We start from the raw sequence: 18427 nt of genomic DNA on the forward strand, positions 1-18427 counted from the left end.
ATGGTCTCTCCAAATGGCTGAAATTCTCCACTATCTACTCGCGTTAGGTGTATCCAGATGCCGATTTACCACTACACGACTGGCTACTCCAGACGCGACACGAAGTTGCTTCCACAATCAACGTCAGGACTTGGCACACAAACTCAGTTCAACAATAGGTTGGGCTTCATACAACGCTGGCACTCCGCCGTTGTTTCGCTATCCTCTCGAAGACACGATATTTGACTATGACTCCAACTGCGATTCGTAGCAGCTTGAGACTGATGACCTTTTATAATTCTCGGGAGACGAGCCTAGTACTTTCTGGGTCAATCAGGCATATTGCAGTTCCTATTGGATTTGATAGTTAAAAATCAGGTAGTTTCCAGCATTATCTATTTTGTCACCAAATTCGTTGCCAAGTTTTGGGATTACTGGCTCTGCACCCGAGTAGCATCCAATATAGATGACTGTAAACCGGTCTTTCCGGTTATAGAGCTCACAGTGCTGGGAAGCAACATTGCATGTGTATAATGTAACATTATATATTTATAATATAATATAAGTTACTAGCCAGTAGAGTTGAATGACTGAAAAGACCGTTTTACGATTAGCCCTGTGAGTGCTGATCGGGTGCCGTGTCAGTAAGCTCAACGCTTGGCGACAAACTGGCGACCATTTGGCGATATGGTGACACATTTGACAACTCTGGGGACAAAATAGATAATGCTGGGAACTTCGAGAATTTTAATCCATCTAATAGGAACTAAGATACGCCTGATTGGCCCAGAAGGTTATCGGTCCGCCTCCCTGGAATTATAAAAGACCGCCAGTCTCAAGCTGCAGTCAACCAGATTGGAAGTGTAGTCAGAGTCATTGAAAAGTAACGAGTAGTCGAAAGGATAACGAAGTAGCGGCGGAAAAGTTCAGCGTTGTGTAGTGCCCAAGCTATTGCTGAACTCGGCTTACAGCCGAGTTCTGTTGTCTATTGTGGAAACAGCATCAAGTTGTGTGTGGAGTAGCCAGTCGTGTGGTAATAAGTCGGCCGCTGGATACAGCTAAAGCGAGGGGATAGTACAGAATTTCAGCCGTTTAGAGAGACCGTAGAGCATAGCTCCAAAAATTATCTCTCCTGCCGAATTCTTTCTGGCCACTTTGCGTGCTGTGGTCTTTGTGAGTTACCAAATTATTACTTATGAGCTACTGTCTGTTGTAGTGTGCTCCTCTGTGTCGTCCTATGTTCGTCTTGGCTGCGTTTTTTTCGTCTTTGTACTCATGTCCTTCGTGTTAAGAAAAGTCGTCGTCGGTTGTCACCGAGACCTGTTGACTGTGCGTCTCCGTACATACTCTACACAAACCCAATTTACGGACTTGCAGGCGGAAATTCCGTAACAACATATATATTGTAGGAAAAAAAAATAGAAATTATGAAGAAAAAAAGATAAAGATCATGATTTGCATAAAGTTATCGTATATTTATTATTAATTGTGTTTTTTAAGGTATAGTTGTTATTGTTGGCTTTTTCTTAATTTTTCTTGACGGTTTACTCATCTGTCTTTAGAATATTTTGCATTTTCTTAAATGTTTATGTATTAAAAAGTGTTTCTTTTATTTATTAACTATTATATTAAAGATTAATCTTGTGGCAAATGGATAAAATATAGTAATTTATTTTCGATGAAGTAACATTTACAGCTCCCATCAAAATTTTAAGATTCGATGTTTTTACATGTTTGCTAATTATTTGGTATCTAATAAATTAGATTGTCAGAAAATCACATATTCATGTTGCCTTAAATTAATTAAATTAATATGTCAAAAATTGAAAAGTGAGGGAAAAATTAAAACACACACACACACGCATAAACAATCTAATAAACTTTTGGCAACATATCGACAGATATTCTGCTTAAATTCAAAAACAGATAAATGTATATAGATTAGTAGATGTTTTTGTTAAATGTAATATTCTCTTCTTTCCATCATTTTAAAGATATTGATATTAATTTACATTATATATTTTTGGAAAATATTGATAATGCTGATTCATGAAATCATGATTTCATATACATATTTACACTCAAATGAATATTTCATTTACTTTAAGGGCTTTACCGTGGTATGATAAAACTAAGGAGATAATATTCCCGCCTGCATTGAATTATTAAACAACTAGTTCTCCCTAGGAACTCTTCTCTATTATTGAAAGATATCATCTGACTTGGGATTACATGGACCTTAGTTTACGCTGGATCCAGCTGTTCAAAATTTGATGTTTATAACAACGTACGCGAACTCTCTTCTCAATGCAGCTGCACTATGTTTTGCATATATAATGAGAGAGAAAACAATACAGTGTTGAATATTTTATGACCCCGTGTGTAAATCCATTATGCTATCTTTTATAGTTAAGCCCTTGTAATCCGGATGCATACATATGAAAAATTTGCTTTGTGAGCAAACAAGGAATGCGAGATTTCGTTTGTACTGAAAATAATGTTGTGAGGTGGTATGCTAAAATCCGAGAAGTTCTTGTGCTGGATAAAGGATTTTTAGAGAACACCATGACGGGTACTCAAAAAATATTTTATCGCACGTTTTTGGATGAGATAAGGATGATTGTAATTGTTATCCAACAATGCTGTTTGATTGTAGAATATTATTCCAAGTGCATCTGCAGCACCATCGAATTACAATGCATACTTTGGCTTTTATTGATAATAATTAAATTAAGAAAATTAACGGATGTAGTTTGTAAATTCCTGTGAATAGTAGAAGCTTAATTTATCCTTTTATTGAAGCCATTAAATGCATTTTTTATAATTTGGTGGAACGATTTATTTTTATGATTAGAGATTTCTTCTATATGATGGTGCAAAAGGTAATCATTTATTATATTCAATTACTATTTTATACTGTTTGTATTGTCTTTATTTTAAAATTAATTTGGATTTTCGAGAAATAAACAATGTATTTACACCTTTACAGAATTAATTCTTCTACTTGTTATTATTCCGATCAATAGTATTCTTATTATTACTCTTACTTCTTATTTGTATCTATTTTACTCTTTATTATTGACAAAATAACTCAGAGGGAATTAAATATAATTATTTAGAAAATTTGTAATTTTTATTGTTGAGAATGAATTTTTGTACTTATTTCTTTATAAATTCTTGTACTCATTATTATTACTCTTACTTATAATTATTATCATTATTATTTTTAACTATTAAGAAATCCCCCACAGAACTTTAAGTTTAATTTTTCAAAATTATTATTTAGAAAATTAATAATTTTGAAAAATAATTATCTTACCCAAACAATTTCTTCTATAATAATAGAAATTCTAAATACGCCTGGTGTCACTTGTTATGTATAGAAGCAACCATTTAATTTGTTTTTACCCAGTTTCAACAATATGAGTGCAAATGTAAGAAACACTTATTTAGATTTTCAATCCTAATATAAAGTCATATCTATATCTTCAAATACTAAGTTTAAGACTTCTATTTTAAAAATATTGAAAAATCTCCATTTGAAAAACAAATTTTGTTTTATTATTTCTTTCAGGCAAAGGAAATCTGAGCACTTAGCAATATTTCCGGTGAATTTAAATGTGGTTTGTATAGGCTGCTTCTTTCATAAATTTTCCCTTCAACGAGATAGATCCCGCCTGAACACAAACTTCAAGTGTTTTGATTGATTTCGTGCTTGAAACACATTTTCTTGGTCAAGTAAATTACCAAATCGATCTTTACAAGGGGACATTTGCAATCCATCTTGACGCCGTCGACAACCGTTGAGGAATATCGATTTATTAACGCTCTTCACATTATTTGAAGGAGAATTTTCAAATGATAATCAGTAAATTTAAAAATAAACCCAGAGAACGTCAATCTAAAATTCTCGTCAAGTATCGTCGCATTATTAGATTAAACCAGTACACTAGTTTCACTTTTACTCGGCTGTATTTTGTGTTTAAAAATAATTAAACTGCTCTAAAGCTTTAAAGCATATTTCTCTCTGATCAGATTTTTCTAGATCAATACGTGGATGCATTTATTTTTCTTATTATATTTTAATCAGATTATTGCATAAAATAATTATTTATCTGGCATCTGATCTCTTACGGTTTTTTTTCTCTCGCCTTCATTGGTTCCAGAGCTTTACTGAATTTTTTTTCCAGACACGATCGTTTTTTCGAAACCCAATAACTTTTATTTCTAATAAGATATGAATATGTACTGAAAAAGTTACAAAATGCAATTCTAATGTATTCTCATTTAAATACCATGTTTTTTGAATAAAAACTTTTATTTTTTTTTGTTTAATAGCAATACAGTAGGTGAATAATCTGTTTGAAAATTAGCATTTCTGACTGGAATTGTATATTTTAAATTACATAGTTCTTAAAAATAATAAGACATAATATAAAAGATTAAATTTGAAACAAACCTTAAACCAATTGGCATAATTTTCTTGTCAAAACTGGAAAAAAGCAAGAAATATATCGATTTATTTATTTGCTACGCATTCACCGATAAATAAGCTTCTAAAGGATTTATTTTTCACATTCAAGGGGAAATACTAGTTTTATTTTGCTATTTATGAAAACGTTTATTACAAATATATCAAAAATAAGTATCCCCTATCGGCGTGATTTGAAAGTAATTTAAAATTTATATTAAATAACAGTTACCCGTACTTGCATCGGCTTTGAAATTGAAAAACATATATTCGAATTTTGACTCCAAATCATGAAATATCATATTCAGCATTTATTATCATGATATGTAAGTAATTTTATAAACCGCTTATAAGAATACACAGCAGAACTATGTTTCACTAGTTTTTGGCTGTATTAGATTACTAGATTAGATAGCAATATATGTTACAACTAAATTCATATTTACAGCATATTTAAATGTTACAGCCATGCACTTTTATCTGAGAGCGCTTGAATGTCGATTTTAGATATTAAGCTGTTTAAATGATGTAAATTCGTGGGTTTTTTGGAGAATGTTGATCTGAAGTGATTTTTTTTATGTAGATAGAAACAACAGGATTTAATTATGAAAAAAATTATTTTAAAATCACCTTGTCTGGAATTGGAATAAATTTTCACTTAAACTCTAAGCATGGTGTTTCTTTCTGCATAAAAAAATCACTTCAGATCAACATTCAGCAAATAAAACAAACAAATTTATATCATTTGAGCAGCTTAATCAGGCATATCTAAAATCGACATTCAAGCGCACTCAGCTAAAAGTGCATGGCTGTAACTTTTATGTATGTTGTAAATATAGATTTAGTTACAATATCTATTACTGAGTTTATATACATACTCCTTGTTAATATTTGACTAAATTAAGCCTTTAACAAAATTTGAGATTCTTAATTTTTGATAAGTAATTTTAAAAAAAAATTATATTGTCATTTTAAAAATGCAGATACTTAATACCAATAATTATGATACAGTAAAAAATACTGAAAGTTGTTTTCGAAATAATTTACAAGGTTATTTGCTTAAAGTAGTAACTAAGGTAGTAAAGTTATGCATAAAAAACTGCTTATTTCTGTCAATATGACTTGAAATCCAAACATACACGTATATATCTTGTTTATGAACATTCACAAAAATGTATATGTTATAACAATAATATTTTTTGAGTGTTAAAAAAAATCATAACAAAGTAAATGTGGAAATGGAACATTCACAAAATGTTATGTTATAAAAGTAATATTTTTGAATGTTAAAAAAACAATCATAACACTATAAATGTTATGCAAAACGTAGAAAAACTTTGGGGAATAACAGCGAGTAACATATACTCACTTTATTTTTAGTTTGTCAACTTACTTTACTGCCAACAACATTGAACATTTCTTCTTATAATCAATTTCTTCTTATAATCAATAATACTGTTTAATAGAATTTCAAGATACTGAAATTACGCCATTAGGTTTTGAAATCACCATTCTAAAGAGAAATAACAATAAAAAGCATTGATTGTAAAAAGCATTTATGTCAGATTAGGCCATCCTGAAAATATTAACTTAATTTCATTAGGCACACGATAATGAAAATTATTAAAACGTCAATTTCTTTACAATATCCAGTGAAGATAATAAATTTTTCACAAAATGCTCACAAATTTTAACTTTTCGATTGAGATTTTAAAATTTTATATATTTCCTGTATAAAAGTATCTATTATACATACCAGCTGCAATTATAAATTGAAGGTCAATGGACTTTCTCTCTTAATGCTTAGTCTCCATTCTCATATAATGGTTAGAGGCCATGGAATAATGACACTGCATAACCATTACTGGTTCTAGTATTTTAAATCTCCAATTATTTGACTGCAAACAGGAAGAAACAAACAATACATTGAGCAGTGTATATGCTATGGGTAATATGATTAATTAGTTCTTATTCATTTCTCTTTTTTTATTATTTAAGTATAGTATAATATATATAAGTATATAATATATTAAGTATAGTATATATATATAGTAGTTAAGTATAATGATTTGAAAATTCACTCAGTAATAAGAATAATTAGTTATTAATACAAATCGATATCGATTAATAACATATGTTTTAACACATTATAAATGCATATCAAAACTAGTTTCCAAAGGTAATAAATGCAGTGATATTAAATGCCAAGATATAAATCGCAAGCAGGTTCTGCAATCCTATAAAAATTATATACTTCTAAAGAAATTAAATGCTTTTTGTAAAATTTTCTTACAATACATTAAAATTAATAAGCAGAATGATTTCCAATATTATTTATAAAAAAACTCCAATGACATTTATTATAGAATAAATATATTTTTATTTCTTTTATATAGCAATGAAATATAAAATTCTCTTATAATAGAAATTTATTTAACATTTATTTAGTAATCTACTTAATACTGAATTTTTTTAAATTGATTTTTTTAATATTACAAAAAGAACTTAAACAAATTCATAACATATTAAGTAAAAAAAAATAATATTTAATATTGAAATCCCAATAGGTACGCTAAAAATTATATTTTATTATTTTGAGCACGTTTAAGGTATCTTTTTCATTAATAGACATTTGAGTTTACTGAAACGAAGAAAATTAATATATGTTTTCAAAATTTTCCTAAACGCCTCGTGGTGAGATTTTAAATAATCATATATAAACCTTACCGATAATTAAAGGGACAAAACAGATTTATATTCTTTACCTGTGAAAATATGCATTTCACAAATATTAATAAATTTCACATTCGCGCAAAAGAAAACTAAATTTACTCAATTTATATTCAAGACAATGTTCTTCAACGCATGGAATCTGCATATATTAACTGGGAAATCGTCACAGCTTTGCCATTTTCTAGCCATCTAAACTTGATTATCTTCCAGACACTCCTCGCCTCACAGTTTCCTTTTACCAGAATGTGTTTCAATTCTGCGAAAATTTGCATAAAAATGGCTTTAAAAGGACCTGTTATTCTTCAGTTTAATTTTGTTCATTCCACTGAATATGTAAATGAGCTTAATATGTTGGTAAAATGTGATTGAAGAATTTTGCATTGTGCATTTCATTTAAATACGCTTTTTTCATTTAGAAAGAGGTTGTGTTTACTAAATAATAATGGCTTTATTTAATATATTGGTGTTAGAAAAATAAACTGTTTGGAAATTAAATTTTTTAACTCATTTAAGCAAAATATTTTATTTTTTATATTCGAGAGATATTGAATAGCAACAAGTAAAAAAAAAAAATTAAAATCCGCCTCAAAATATTATCTTTTATAAATTTTAATATGTTAAGAAATATAATTAAATAGGAACAATAAGTAAAAAATGTATTTCTTAATCTTGTTTAATATTTTAAATATAATAACTGCATCATGAAATTTAATTTTTTCGTGATGCAATTTCAATTTTTAAAGTGTTTCAAAATATTATCCTTTATATAAATTCATATGTTAAGAAATATATTTAAATGTGAATAATTATAAATAATATGAATAATTACACAATTCTTAATCTTGTTTAATATATTTAGTGCAATAAATAAAATGCATCATGAAATTTAACTTTTTCATAAGTTACAAAGTGCATCATAAGTGAAACAGAATACACTCGAAATACACTCGAAATTGAATTAAAATTGATATATTCCAGCTATTTAAAATGATGCTAAATGAAAGCTTGGCAACTCTTAATACCTTGGTATTGGATGATGATTTTACAAAATAACAATACATCCTTCAATTACATTTCCGAAATGCGCAGTACATCATTCCACAATCAGCATAATAAGAAGAATTCCAGTTGCTCAGATAGCAATAATTGTTAAGTTATCGAGTGTTCAATGTACCAAATTTCTTTATCTCACAAAAAACTAAACTCTTTGGTTTTGATACGAGATTAAAGATATACTCCTGATGGCGAGCAAACATTGAAACCAATTCATTATAAAATAGATTTTATAGAGAGCAGGGATATAATTGGATTATATCTTGTTGTATGAAGCTCTCAATGCAAGCCAAACATGCGTCTTTTTTTTTTTTTTCATTCACAAGTGATATTCTGCTTCTTTGCCACTTTTTACTCTAATGATTATGGCTTAATTGAAGGAAATTTGAAAGTGATATTGAATGCAAAAATGGGGAATCTGTATGACTTGCATTCTGACATTGAGACTTAAATTACGGAATAACTTGGATAACATATAAATGTTGGCAAGACAAAAAACATCTCATGATCTCTTCAAAGATAGTACCTTATAATTTTTATAAATGGATTTTTCATTAATAATCCGTAGTTAAAATTTGTTATTCTAGGCTGACTAATCGCACTGAGGAATCGAATGTTATATTATAAAATTCAAATTATTCCATATGTTAATTTAACTTTATAATTTTTGATATGGTTTTGTAAATTGATTCCATGACATGAACATGATTATTGGCGATAAAATTAAAAATTTGGGGGATGTAGAATATTCAGAAGCATTTTCTTTAAAGCTTTTGATTTGATTTTGATCGAAGCAGATTTTTTGATACTTGTATTCATATAATGCATGAAATATTATGAAAAGATAACTGAATTTTTTTCGACGTTGCTTAGTATAATTTTTGTAGCAATAACATATATAAAAATATATGCTTAAATTGTCGTCTTTAGTTTCCTCTGCACTCCTCTTTGCACACATTTTAAATGAAATACGATCATAGAAAACTGACATTGAATTATAAATTGTTTTCAGAAAAAAATATATCTTCTACCAACTTATTTTTTTAAATACTTTATTTTAATTCTTTACGATGATGATTAAAAAAAAATTCAATCCAAAATGCTTTGAATAATGCTTCTCATTTTGAAATGTGTGGGTGTTAGTAAGTGCATTAGGAGTTCTTTCATTTTTCTAAGAAATTATTCATATTTGAATTAACATATTTAGTACTTTTTCGAATAGTTCAATAAATAAAGCTTATGTCTTAATCCATCCACCTACTGATGAAAATTGTGTCAAATTATTTTCAACTCAGTTTTTGTTTCCACGGAAACTTAAGAATTCTAATACAACATTTTTCAAAGAATTAATCTATCTAATTTTTTAAAAAATGGAATTTGAAAATCGTATATTCCTTATAAAAAATTATTTACGTTAAAATAATTCATATGTTTAATAAAGATCTAAAACTAAGAATCGCTGAAACAATTTTATTTGTAACAAAATTTAATAAGTTGAGAACAAGAAAGAAATTCTAACTTTTACAATTGAAGAATTGAAAATTCGAGTTTAAGCTTTTTCTCAGAATTATTGTAAAACAAAGCTCCTTATCTCTCTTTCAAATCGGAAAACTAAGCAGGCCCTTAAGGGGTGGTCGAATAAATGAGGAAGTGATTTAACAAAGCTAAGCGTATCATAAACCCAGAAAAATGTAATATTATTCTAAAAGCTAATATTGCGATAATCAATGCTTTTAACAGAATATTTTCTTTAAGACAACCTTCAGATGTTGTCTTGGCCTCTTTAAGGTTCTTGATCCATTAATTACACAAGATAATGAAAACAGAATATGAGTTCAATACATGTAAGCATATGACATTAATGTAATTATCTGCAATCATATGAACTGTTAAAGAACATTATAATTTAGCCTCCTCATTTAACTACCTTTGAACAGAGTAAATCATCTTTCATTTCCTTTTGTACATATATTAATAGTATTTCTTCCCGTATTATTTTGACTTTATTTCTGTGTGTTTGACTACATTTTTTAATATATACTTTTATGCTTTTATTTTTATTTTTATTTGATCATGCTTCTCCAATTGTATTATATCATTTTCTGTATGTTTCCGTTAATATATGAGCAATTTAGTTTTAATTTTTGCTTGTATTTGTGTATTTTCCGGTTTCCCTCATTTCTCTTTGCATTTGTGAATATGTCTTTTATATTTGAAATTTCGTTTATTATCAGTTGTTTTATGTTTTACTACGTTCTACTATCAATTAATCAAAAACCACCAATTTTGTTTATATACGAAACATATTTAATATTGAATATGGTAATTATGACAGCTTCGCTATATGAGAAAGAAAATCTAACTTTTATTTTCAGATGAGCCACCTGTTTTAGAGGAAATTTTTTCTGACAAGATAGTCTATCCTGGCGTTTCTGTCTCTCTTAAATGCATGGCTACTGGCAGTCCCTTGCCACAGGTTACATGGCGTCTAGACTCATTGCCGCTTCCAGAGCAGTTGCGATTTCGTGTAGGCGACTATGTCACAAGAGATAGCAGAGTCGTCAGTTACGTCAACATCACAAGTAAGAGAAATTCTTTAAAATATTGTATTTTATTATTGAATTCTGTTTTATTTGTTTAGTTTTTAGTTATAAAAAAACTGGATTTTTCATATAAGTTAGCAAAACAAAATATATCTTCTATTATCCATTTCTCCTAAAACTATAGATGTTATATATAGAACTTATACCTCAAAATTCGAAAGTAATTTTCGCCAATTGAAAACTGGTTAAATAAATCGAATGCAAATATAGCTCCATTATATAAATTATTTAATTACAGAAAACTAATCAAATTGAGATCAGAAAACCTAGACAGAACTTTATTTATTTGTATATTTATTTTATTTTACTAAACCTTTTTATTCTTTAATAAACAACGCGAATTTGAAGGATAGCAATGAAATCTTATGTTACATGAAATCAACTACAGAAGAACATCAAATTTTGAACTACTTCACAATATATATATATATATATATATATATACATATATATATATATATATATATATATATATATATATATATTTAATTTTAAAACGAAACTCTTGCTTTATTTCCATCTTTTAACCACAATTAGCATTTTTTCATATCTGCATCAATTTATCAATCATTGACTCTCAATAGTGCTCTAAACTTCTAAATCGCACTGTTTTTACTAAACCCGCAATTCTATATTACGGAAATATGAAAAAATAATAATAATAATTGTTTATATGTGATGACTCCTGATTTATATGAAATAAACTTTAAATCTGTTTTTTTAACCTGAAATACGTTACATAAATTCTTCGATACCGTTTGATATCAATAAAGTAATAAAACTTTCAAGATATTTTAATTTTTATATTGGATTGGTGAAGTATGATTGAAGATAGATGGAAAACAAGGTTGCATACAAATGAATGATAAAAGAATAATTCGAATCAATGAATAAAATAATTAATACATTACAATTCAGAAATTTTGAACATGAAAGAGTTCTGAATTAGCTCTTTCAAAATTTTCTTCATTTAGTTACTTATTTTGATGAATAATATCACTTCATCTGATGAATCAGAAAGAAGTGAAAGAAGCATAGTAATTCTTTTTTTTTATATTGTTATTCCATACTAATTTGCCTCTATTTAAAAATTTTTGCTATAAAATAAAAACGCTATCGTAATTAAAAAAAACTGTAAATCATTTAAAAAAACTAATAAAAATTCCTAAAATTAAAATAAAAACACTATCGTATTAAAAAAAGGACTTTAAACAACTGAAAAAAGCACTAAAATTAAAATAAAAACACTATAATAACAAAAGCTAACGTTATATGCGCGATAACGTTAACTGATTTTTACAAGATAGTTTTATAAATAGTGAAAATATATTAATTTTAGAAATATTTGTAATATGTCCAATAAAATAAATTTAAAAACAAATTACTCTCTTCTGTTTTTTTTTTTTAATTAAAAATATACTTAGAACAGCAGTTTAAGTAAATAAATATATAAATAGAATCTCTCAAATAAAACAAATAATTCTTTGGTACAAAACAGCAAACGAAAATTATATCCCTGAAATAAATTCCACTGAAGCAGGGCAGGGCCAATTTTTTTAAATCAAGAGAAATAAATGTTTAATGCTAAAAAAAGAGAGTAACAGCGAGGAATAGAAACATCAGGTTTAATACTTTTTCAATATTCAATTTTCCGTTAACATAGGAATTGTAATTGCTGATGTGTATATATACGTTGTAAAAAAACCCCAATAAAATGAATTTTTGATGTCTCTAAGGTATCCAAGTCGAAGATGGTGGACTCTTCTCATGCAAGGCAACAAACGAAGTAGGATCGGTCACGCACGCTGCGAGAATAAATGTGTTTGGTCCGCCCACCATTAGATCTATGCCTAATGTCACGGCTCTTGCCGGAGAAATTACAGTGCTGCCTTGTCCAGCCGGGGGGCATCCTTTATCCAGTATTTCTTGGTCAAGAGGTAAAAGTCAAGTGTTTGGATGATAAAGTGATTTTCTGTAAAAACTTAAAATACTAAAAGATAGACAACAAACTGTTAATTACTTTCCGTTAAGAAAATATTCCATTCATTGTAAAATCGCATATTTCGCAGACAAATTATTAAAATTCCGTCCAATGTTTTTTATGCATAAATTGTGCTTAGTATTATTCTTTTCTTAAAATTGAAAATTTTTAGAACGGGACACATACAATAATTTTGAAAACGAGATGTGAAAAAGGATTTTAATAAATTAAATATTCATGACTTCGTTACGCTGTGTAACAATTGGAAATAACTTGATTTTATGCCTTTTCTGATTTTAGAATAAAATAAATGAATTGTTTAAATGTATAAACTAATAAAAATTAATAATGGCTAATTTTTTACACACTTAAAAATATTAATACACATTTAACATTTCAAATGGAATCTAAGTAGTAAATATGATTAACACTTGAAAATAACTTTTTAAAGTATAATTTATATTTAAGTTAGTAATTCCTAATTTATAAATTCATCAAAAATGAGTTATCTGTCTTTCTTACATTTTTTTAGAAACTAGTCAATTATCACTTACAAACTCCTGATTTTAGATTTTTTTAAAAAAATAATACATTTTCCCTTTCTTTTCATTTAGTAATTGAAATTAGATACATTGTGTTTGAACATTTTCAATCATTCACCAATTTTTGCCAATAATATCTTGCTTTATTTTTATGTAATTAAAAATTATAAACTTTCTCTAATGTGTATACCCTCATCTGCCATAATATAAATATGGTAAGTTGGTAATTATGGAGCAAAATTTATATCCTACACATACACTCATATTCTCCATTATTATCGTTACACGTTTAATTCAATTTTAATGCTCAAAAAATTTATGTTGGTTCATTTTCCTTTTGTTAACTGAAATTATAAATATTTTTCTTATGCATTAGATGACTATTGTATCTATTTTTTCAACAGATTCAAGAGTTTTGCCTCAAAATCATAGACAGCAAGTATTCCCAAATGGGACACTGATAATAAGGGAAGTAAACAAGAAAGCAGATGAAGGAAAATATACATGTACAGCAGAAAACAAAGACGGAGACAGATCGCAGAAAGATGTGTATGTTCAAGTAATGGGTAAGTTCAATTCTTTTTAGAAATCAATTCTTTTGTAGAAATTGTATTAAATAACACATAAGATTTTTTCGAGTTTATTTCTGCAATACTATAACGCATAGCTGGACAGTAGTCAAATTCAGTGTGCAATAAGATACAAGTCTTCGTTGGCAACTGTGCAGTTTTTACGATGAGCAGTACCAATATTACTATTTCAACATGAATAAAAAAATATGTGTGAAACTAAGAATAAGCCACTGAGCCATTGCACATGCTGCATCGAGGTTATAATGCTGTTGGTATGAATAATGACGATGTTTTGAGTAATATGCACACTCAGAGAACGGAAAAACAACATGCAAGACGGCTAGAAGCAAATGGGTATTATGTTTATAGTGGTGGACTTTTAAGATGTGTTCTAGATGAGGTACGATGGAGAAAAACAATATATTAATTACTTTAAAGATGAAAGTGTGAGGAAAAAGGCTAAGAAAAAAAAAGAATTATTCTTTCAAAAATGCTAAACCAATAATAATTATACACTCAGATATACTAGATGTAAGCATTATTTGAAGTTAAGCTAACTTTGATCTAAACAGTATTTTATTATTAATAATCAGCAGTTTAGAAATTTAAAATTCAATTTTGAAACTACAGTGTGAAAACGTAATCTGTGTTACTTTACAAAATAAATATAATTCTTTTTCAAAAAATTTCATTTCATTTTTATTGCTTGGATTGTATTAGAGTTATTTTCTGCATATGAATTTAATGCAGAAAAATAAACTATATTCACTTTAATTTTTAAAATTTTATATTAAAAATTATATATATATATATATATATATATATATATATATATATATATATATATAATGATATTTTAATTCCAATTTCAATTTAATTAATTTCCAAGATTTCATCTTGATTTAACCATAGTAACTTCATTCTAAAAATATTCTCTTATTTCGTGATCCAATTCCACTTTCGGTGTAATTAAATCCTCTGTAAAACTAATGCGCCATGAGAATTACGTTTCAAGAGAAAGTGATAACCTTCGGTGCCCTTGAAAAGATGTCAAAGGTCACCACGTGTTTTGAACTGGCACGTGGCCAGAAATCCTATCTTATATAAGAATAGTGATCATTTGTTCGTAACTTTTCGCTTTTTTCTGCTTTTTATGCCGAGTTGAGTCTGTTTGTAAATACATAAATTGCTTTCCCGAGGTGGATATTAAGAGAGAATAAAACGAAAGTAAAAATACAGCGGCTCGTCTATGTCTTCAAACCTGCACTCTGCTTCAACTAAAATTATGTTATATTTAATATTAAAACTAATAATTATTTGATTAAAAACGCGATCTGTATAATACTGAATTCTTGTTGTATATCATGTAACAAAATAAAGTTAAAAACTGAAGTGGGATTCCTTAGTATATTTATATATAAGAATTGTTTATACACCATATAAACAATAAGAAAACTATTACGAATAAAATAAATAATAATACTTGATACTAGAAAGCAAGTTTAGTTAAACTTTCTTACATTTCAACTTCTAAGAATCTTTCTTGAATACTCTATTATTCGTTCATCTTGTACTTCAAACGTTTTCAATAAACATTCATATTTGGCCTTTTAGTGAGATACATCGGAATAAATATTATTCTTTCTAAAAGAGAATGGATTTCTTGTATGCAAGTGACAGATCAATGAATGATCAGACTTCCATACAAATGCGGGCTGTTTGAGCCATATTGTAAGCAACAAAGGAAATCGAGATCCAAAACCACTCTATCATTATCTAGTGGATATTTCCTAACTCTCTTTCTAAGAGGGATAATCAAAAGACCAGGAGTTATGAACTTGTAATAATACAGACTGGAGTGCTTTGATATTTGAGATAAGTACAAATACGAAAAATGAAATTGCCTTTGTGCGTTATTATTTTGTAAGGGATGCAGGTAAAAACGTTTCTGTTCCCTTATTTGTTTCCTATTGTTAAATATATATACATTTTATACCGGTATATAAATAATATCGATATCGCTATACTTCTAGTTTTGTAACTGTAATTTGAAAATTTGTAACTGATGAATGCATACTATTTAATATGTTTTCATATTATTATGCTTAGGATTTTTAAAACTTAAGAATTCTTTAAAGACTCTGAGTTATAAGGAGGGCCAGTACCTTAAACGTTTGTATCCAGATTATGTTTTTGTTTATATCTATGTTTTCATCAGAAATTAGAATAACAGGAAACTTGGTACCTGGATGTAGCGGAAAAATAATAGAATGATATTGAAAAATATTCATTATTAGTACCTCATAATCAAATAATGTGTTTTCAATAAAAAAATAACCTATTAATAATAAATAATTCAAAAATTTAAAAACTCATTTAACTTCAATAACTATTTTGTGATACTCAAAGCTTTTAATAATTCCAAAATTATTGAAAAGATAAAAATCCTAAGATAGAACGATGGATTTTAGGAAATGTACGCTCAAAAAATTTCAACGTGACGGTTTTTTTTTTCATTTATCATATACATTTCGTAATTGATAATTAGGACTGAAAGTATTTACCCTAATACATCTTATATGCGCTGCATTGGATTAAAATCGGTATACTGAGACTGCCAGTGCAAATACTGACTATTATGCATGTTAAGGAAAACACCAATCATGGTAATTTGCGGAGAAACACATTATTAGTTATGAATATGGATTCAAAACAATAGCACTTCAAAGACAAATGACAAATCGAAGGATTTCATTTTTGTTTCCTTGAGTAATATCAAATCATACTTAAAAAAACATAGAGGATATTTTGAATATTCAATGTAATCCCTGGCAGCATCGTGAGTTCCATTGAGTCTTCATTGTATGACTACAGACAAAACGGTTTTCATGTTTTCCCCATGTCTTTATATGAGAAAATTTGAAATTTCACTAAAAATATTATTACCTTCATGTTCCTCAAATCAACCAAGAGTTACAATTCAAATTCTATTAAAATGCGAACATTTTCATACAGATCTGAAGAAAATGAAAATGTCCATTCAACTGCTGTAGCTTCGGATAATTTAAATTTTTTGTAAGATGCTTTTAAATAGAAATGTTTGTTCCTTTTGCATTTGCGAGCTGAAATTTTCACTTTGAAGAGGAATAACCATTGTTACCTCTCGGTCTTGGAGGAACGGTGTCTGCATTTTTTCTATATCCCGTTTTTCTGCAATTAATACATATATATTTCAACTATACCATTGAGATTAAACATTTAGGTACAATCTTACTATTATACGGAGTATTTCGGATCAGAAAAGTCAGGATTATAGAAAATCATTGTTGGCTGAAACCTGAAAACACCATCTCGCTATAATTGTGGTCAAACTTGGACCTTCTTAAAATGACCATTGCTTAAAACTTTGAAATGCATTTCAGAAATAGCCCGAACATTCCTTTAAAATAAGGATTTTGTAAAGAGACAAACAAAAAAGTTTGTTGATGATAAGGTACCTCGTTTAACAAAAAGACCTTCAATTTCAACAGCCAGAAGTAAACCCATATCATGTCTCATTTCTTATAAATAAATGTAATACTATTCAGTATGATCTTCTGGAAAAGTCTAATGTTTTTATAAATAAATTTTTGTCATATTTTAGTCTTATTTATTAATGCAGATATAATTAGAGATTTTAAAAGCTCACTTTTTGCTATTAATACAGAGATTTAAAAACATGAATGACTTCTCTTTTAGCAAGAAAATCCATTATACGAAATATTATTAACATATAATTGAAAATCTGAAAGCTTACAAAAATATGTTTTCAAATATTGTTAGTTGCGAATCATTTATATAGATTTTTTTTATTTTAATACTATGTTAATTTTATATTTTATTTTACCTTCGCATTATTGCAATATGTAATGGGTGATGTATTTTAATATTTATATGTATTGCTTTTCCCATAATTCGCAAATTGTGCTAATTATTAAAAATTGTGCCAATTAATTATTTATGCAAAATGCTTGAAAGTCTAATTGTAGTTAATAAATGGTTTGACTAATTTTTTTTATTAAAATTAATTTTGATTTCTTTTTTTTTTGGAACGAAGATTTTTGTGATACATTACTAAATTTCGTTGCGCTAAACAAGGTTGTAAAACTGCAGAATTTCATATGCAACTTAAAAATTTTAAAATAAATATAATTCAACAATAAAGTGCACACATCATAAAACATTTCACATGAGAAGATGGGAGAGGATTTCATATCAATTGAAGAATAATAATAATAATAAAAAAACATAATTTCAAATTTTTGAGATATCTGTAATTATATATTGTCTCCTACCGAATCATAACCAGCTATAAGCATAACTATTGCCCTAACATTATTCCTATATATATAAAATAATCACGTTTCCAAAGATATGATCCAGAAGTAAGATTTTTTTGTGTAAATTGAATGGCATTTTTAATCAACATTTCATTTTAAAAATTAAATTTTATT

General features: G+C 27.7%; 1 protein-coding gene across 5 annotated transcripts in view; it reads left to right on the forward strand.

The window, feature by feature from the left end:
• The window catches only part of LOC129981869 (cell adhesion molecule Dscam2-like), a 614065-nt gene that overhangs the window by 269786 nt on the left and 325852 nt on the right, over nt 1–18427 (forward strand). For all 5 annotated transcript variants that reach the window (XM_056092905.1, XM_056092906.1, XM_056092909.1 and 2 more), the window contains exons 7-9: nt 10612–10818; nt 12576–12776; nt 13767–13928. In XM_056092905.1, coding sequence (XP_055948880.1) covers nt 10612–10818; nt 12576–12776; nt 13767–13928 — 570 coding nt within the window. The remainder of the gene's footprint in view (nt 1–10611; nt 10819–12575; nt 12777–13766; nt 13929–18427) is intronic.

The sequence above is a fragment of the Argiope bruennichi genome, chromosome 8 (genome assembly GCF_947563725.1).
Source record: "Argiope bruennichi chromosome 8, qqArgBrue1.1, whole genome shotgun sequence".
NCBI lineage: Eukaryota > Metazoa > Arthropoda > Arachnida > Araneae > Araneidae > Argiope > Argiope bruennichi.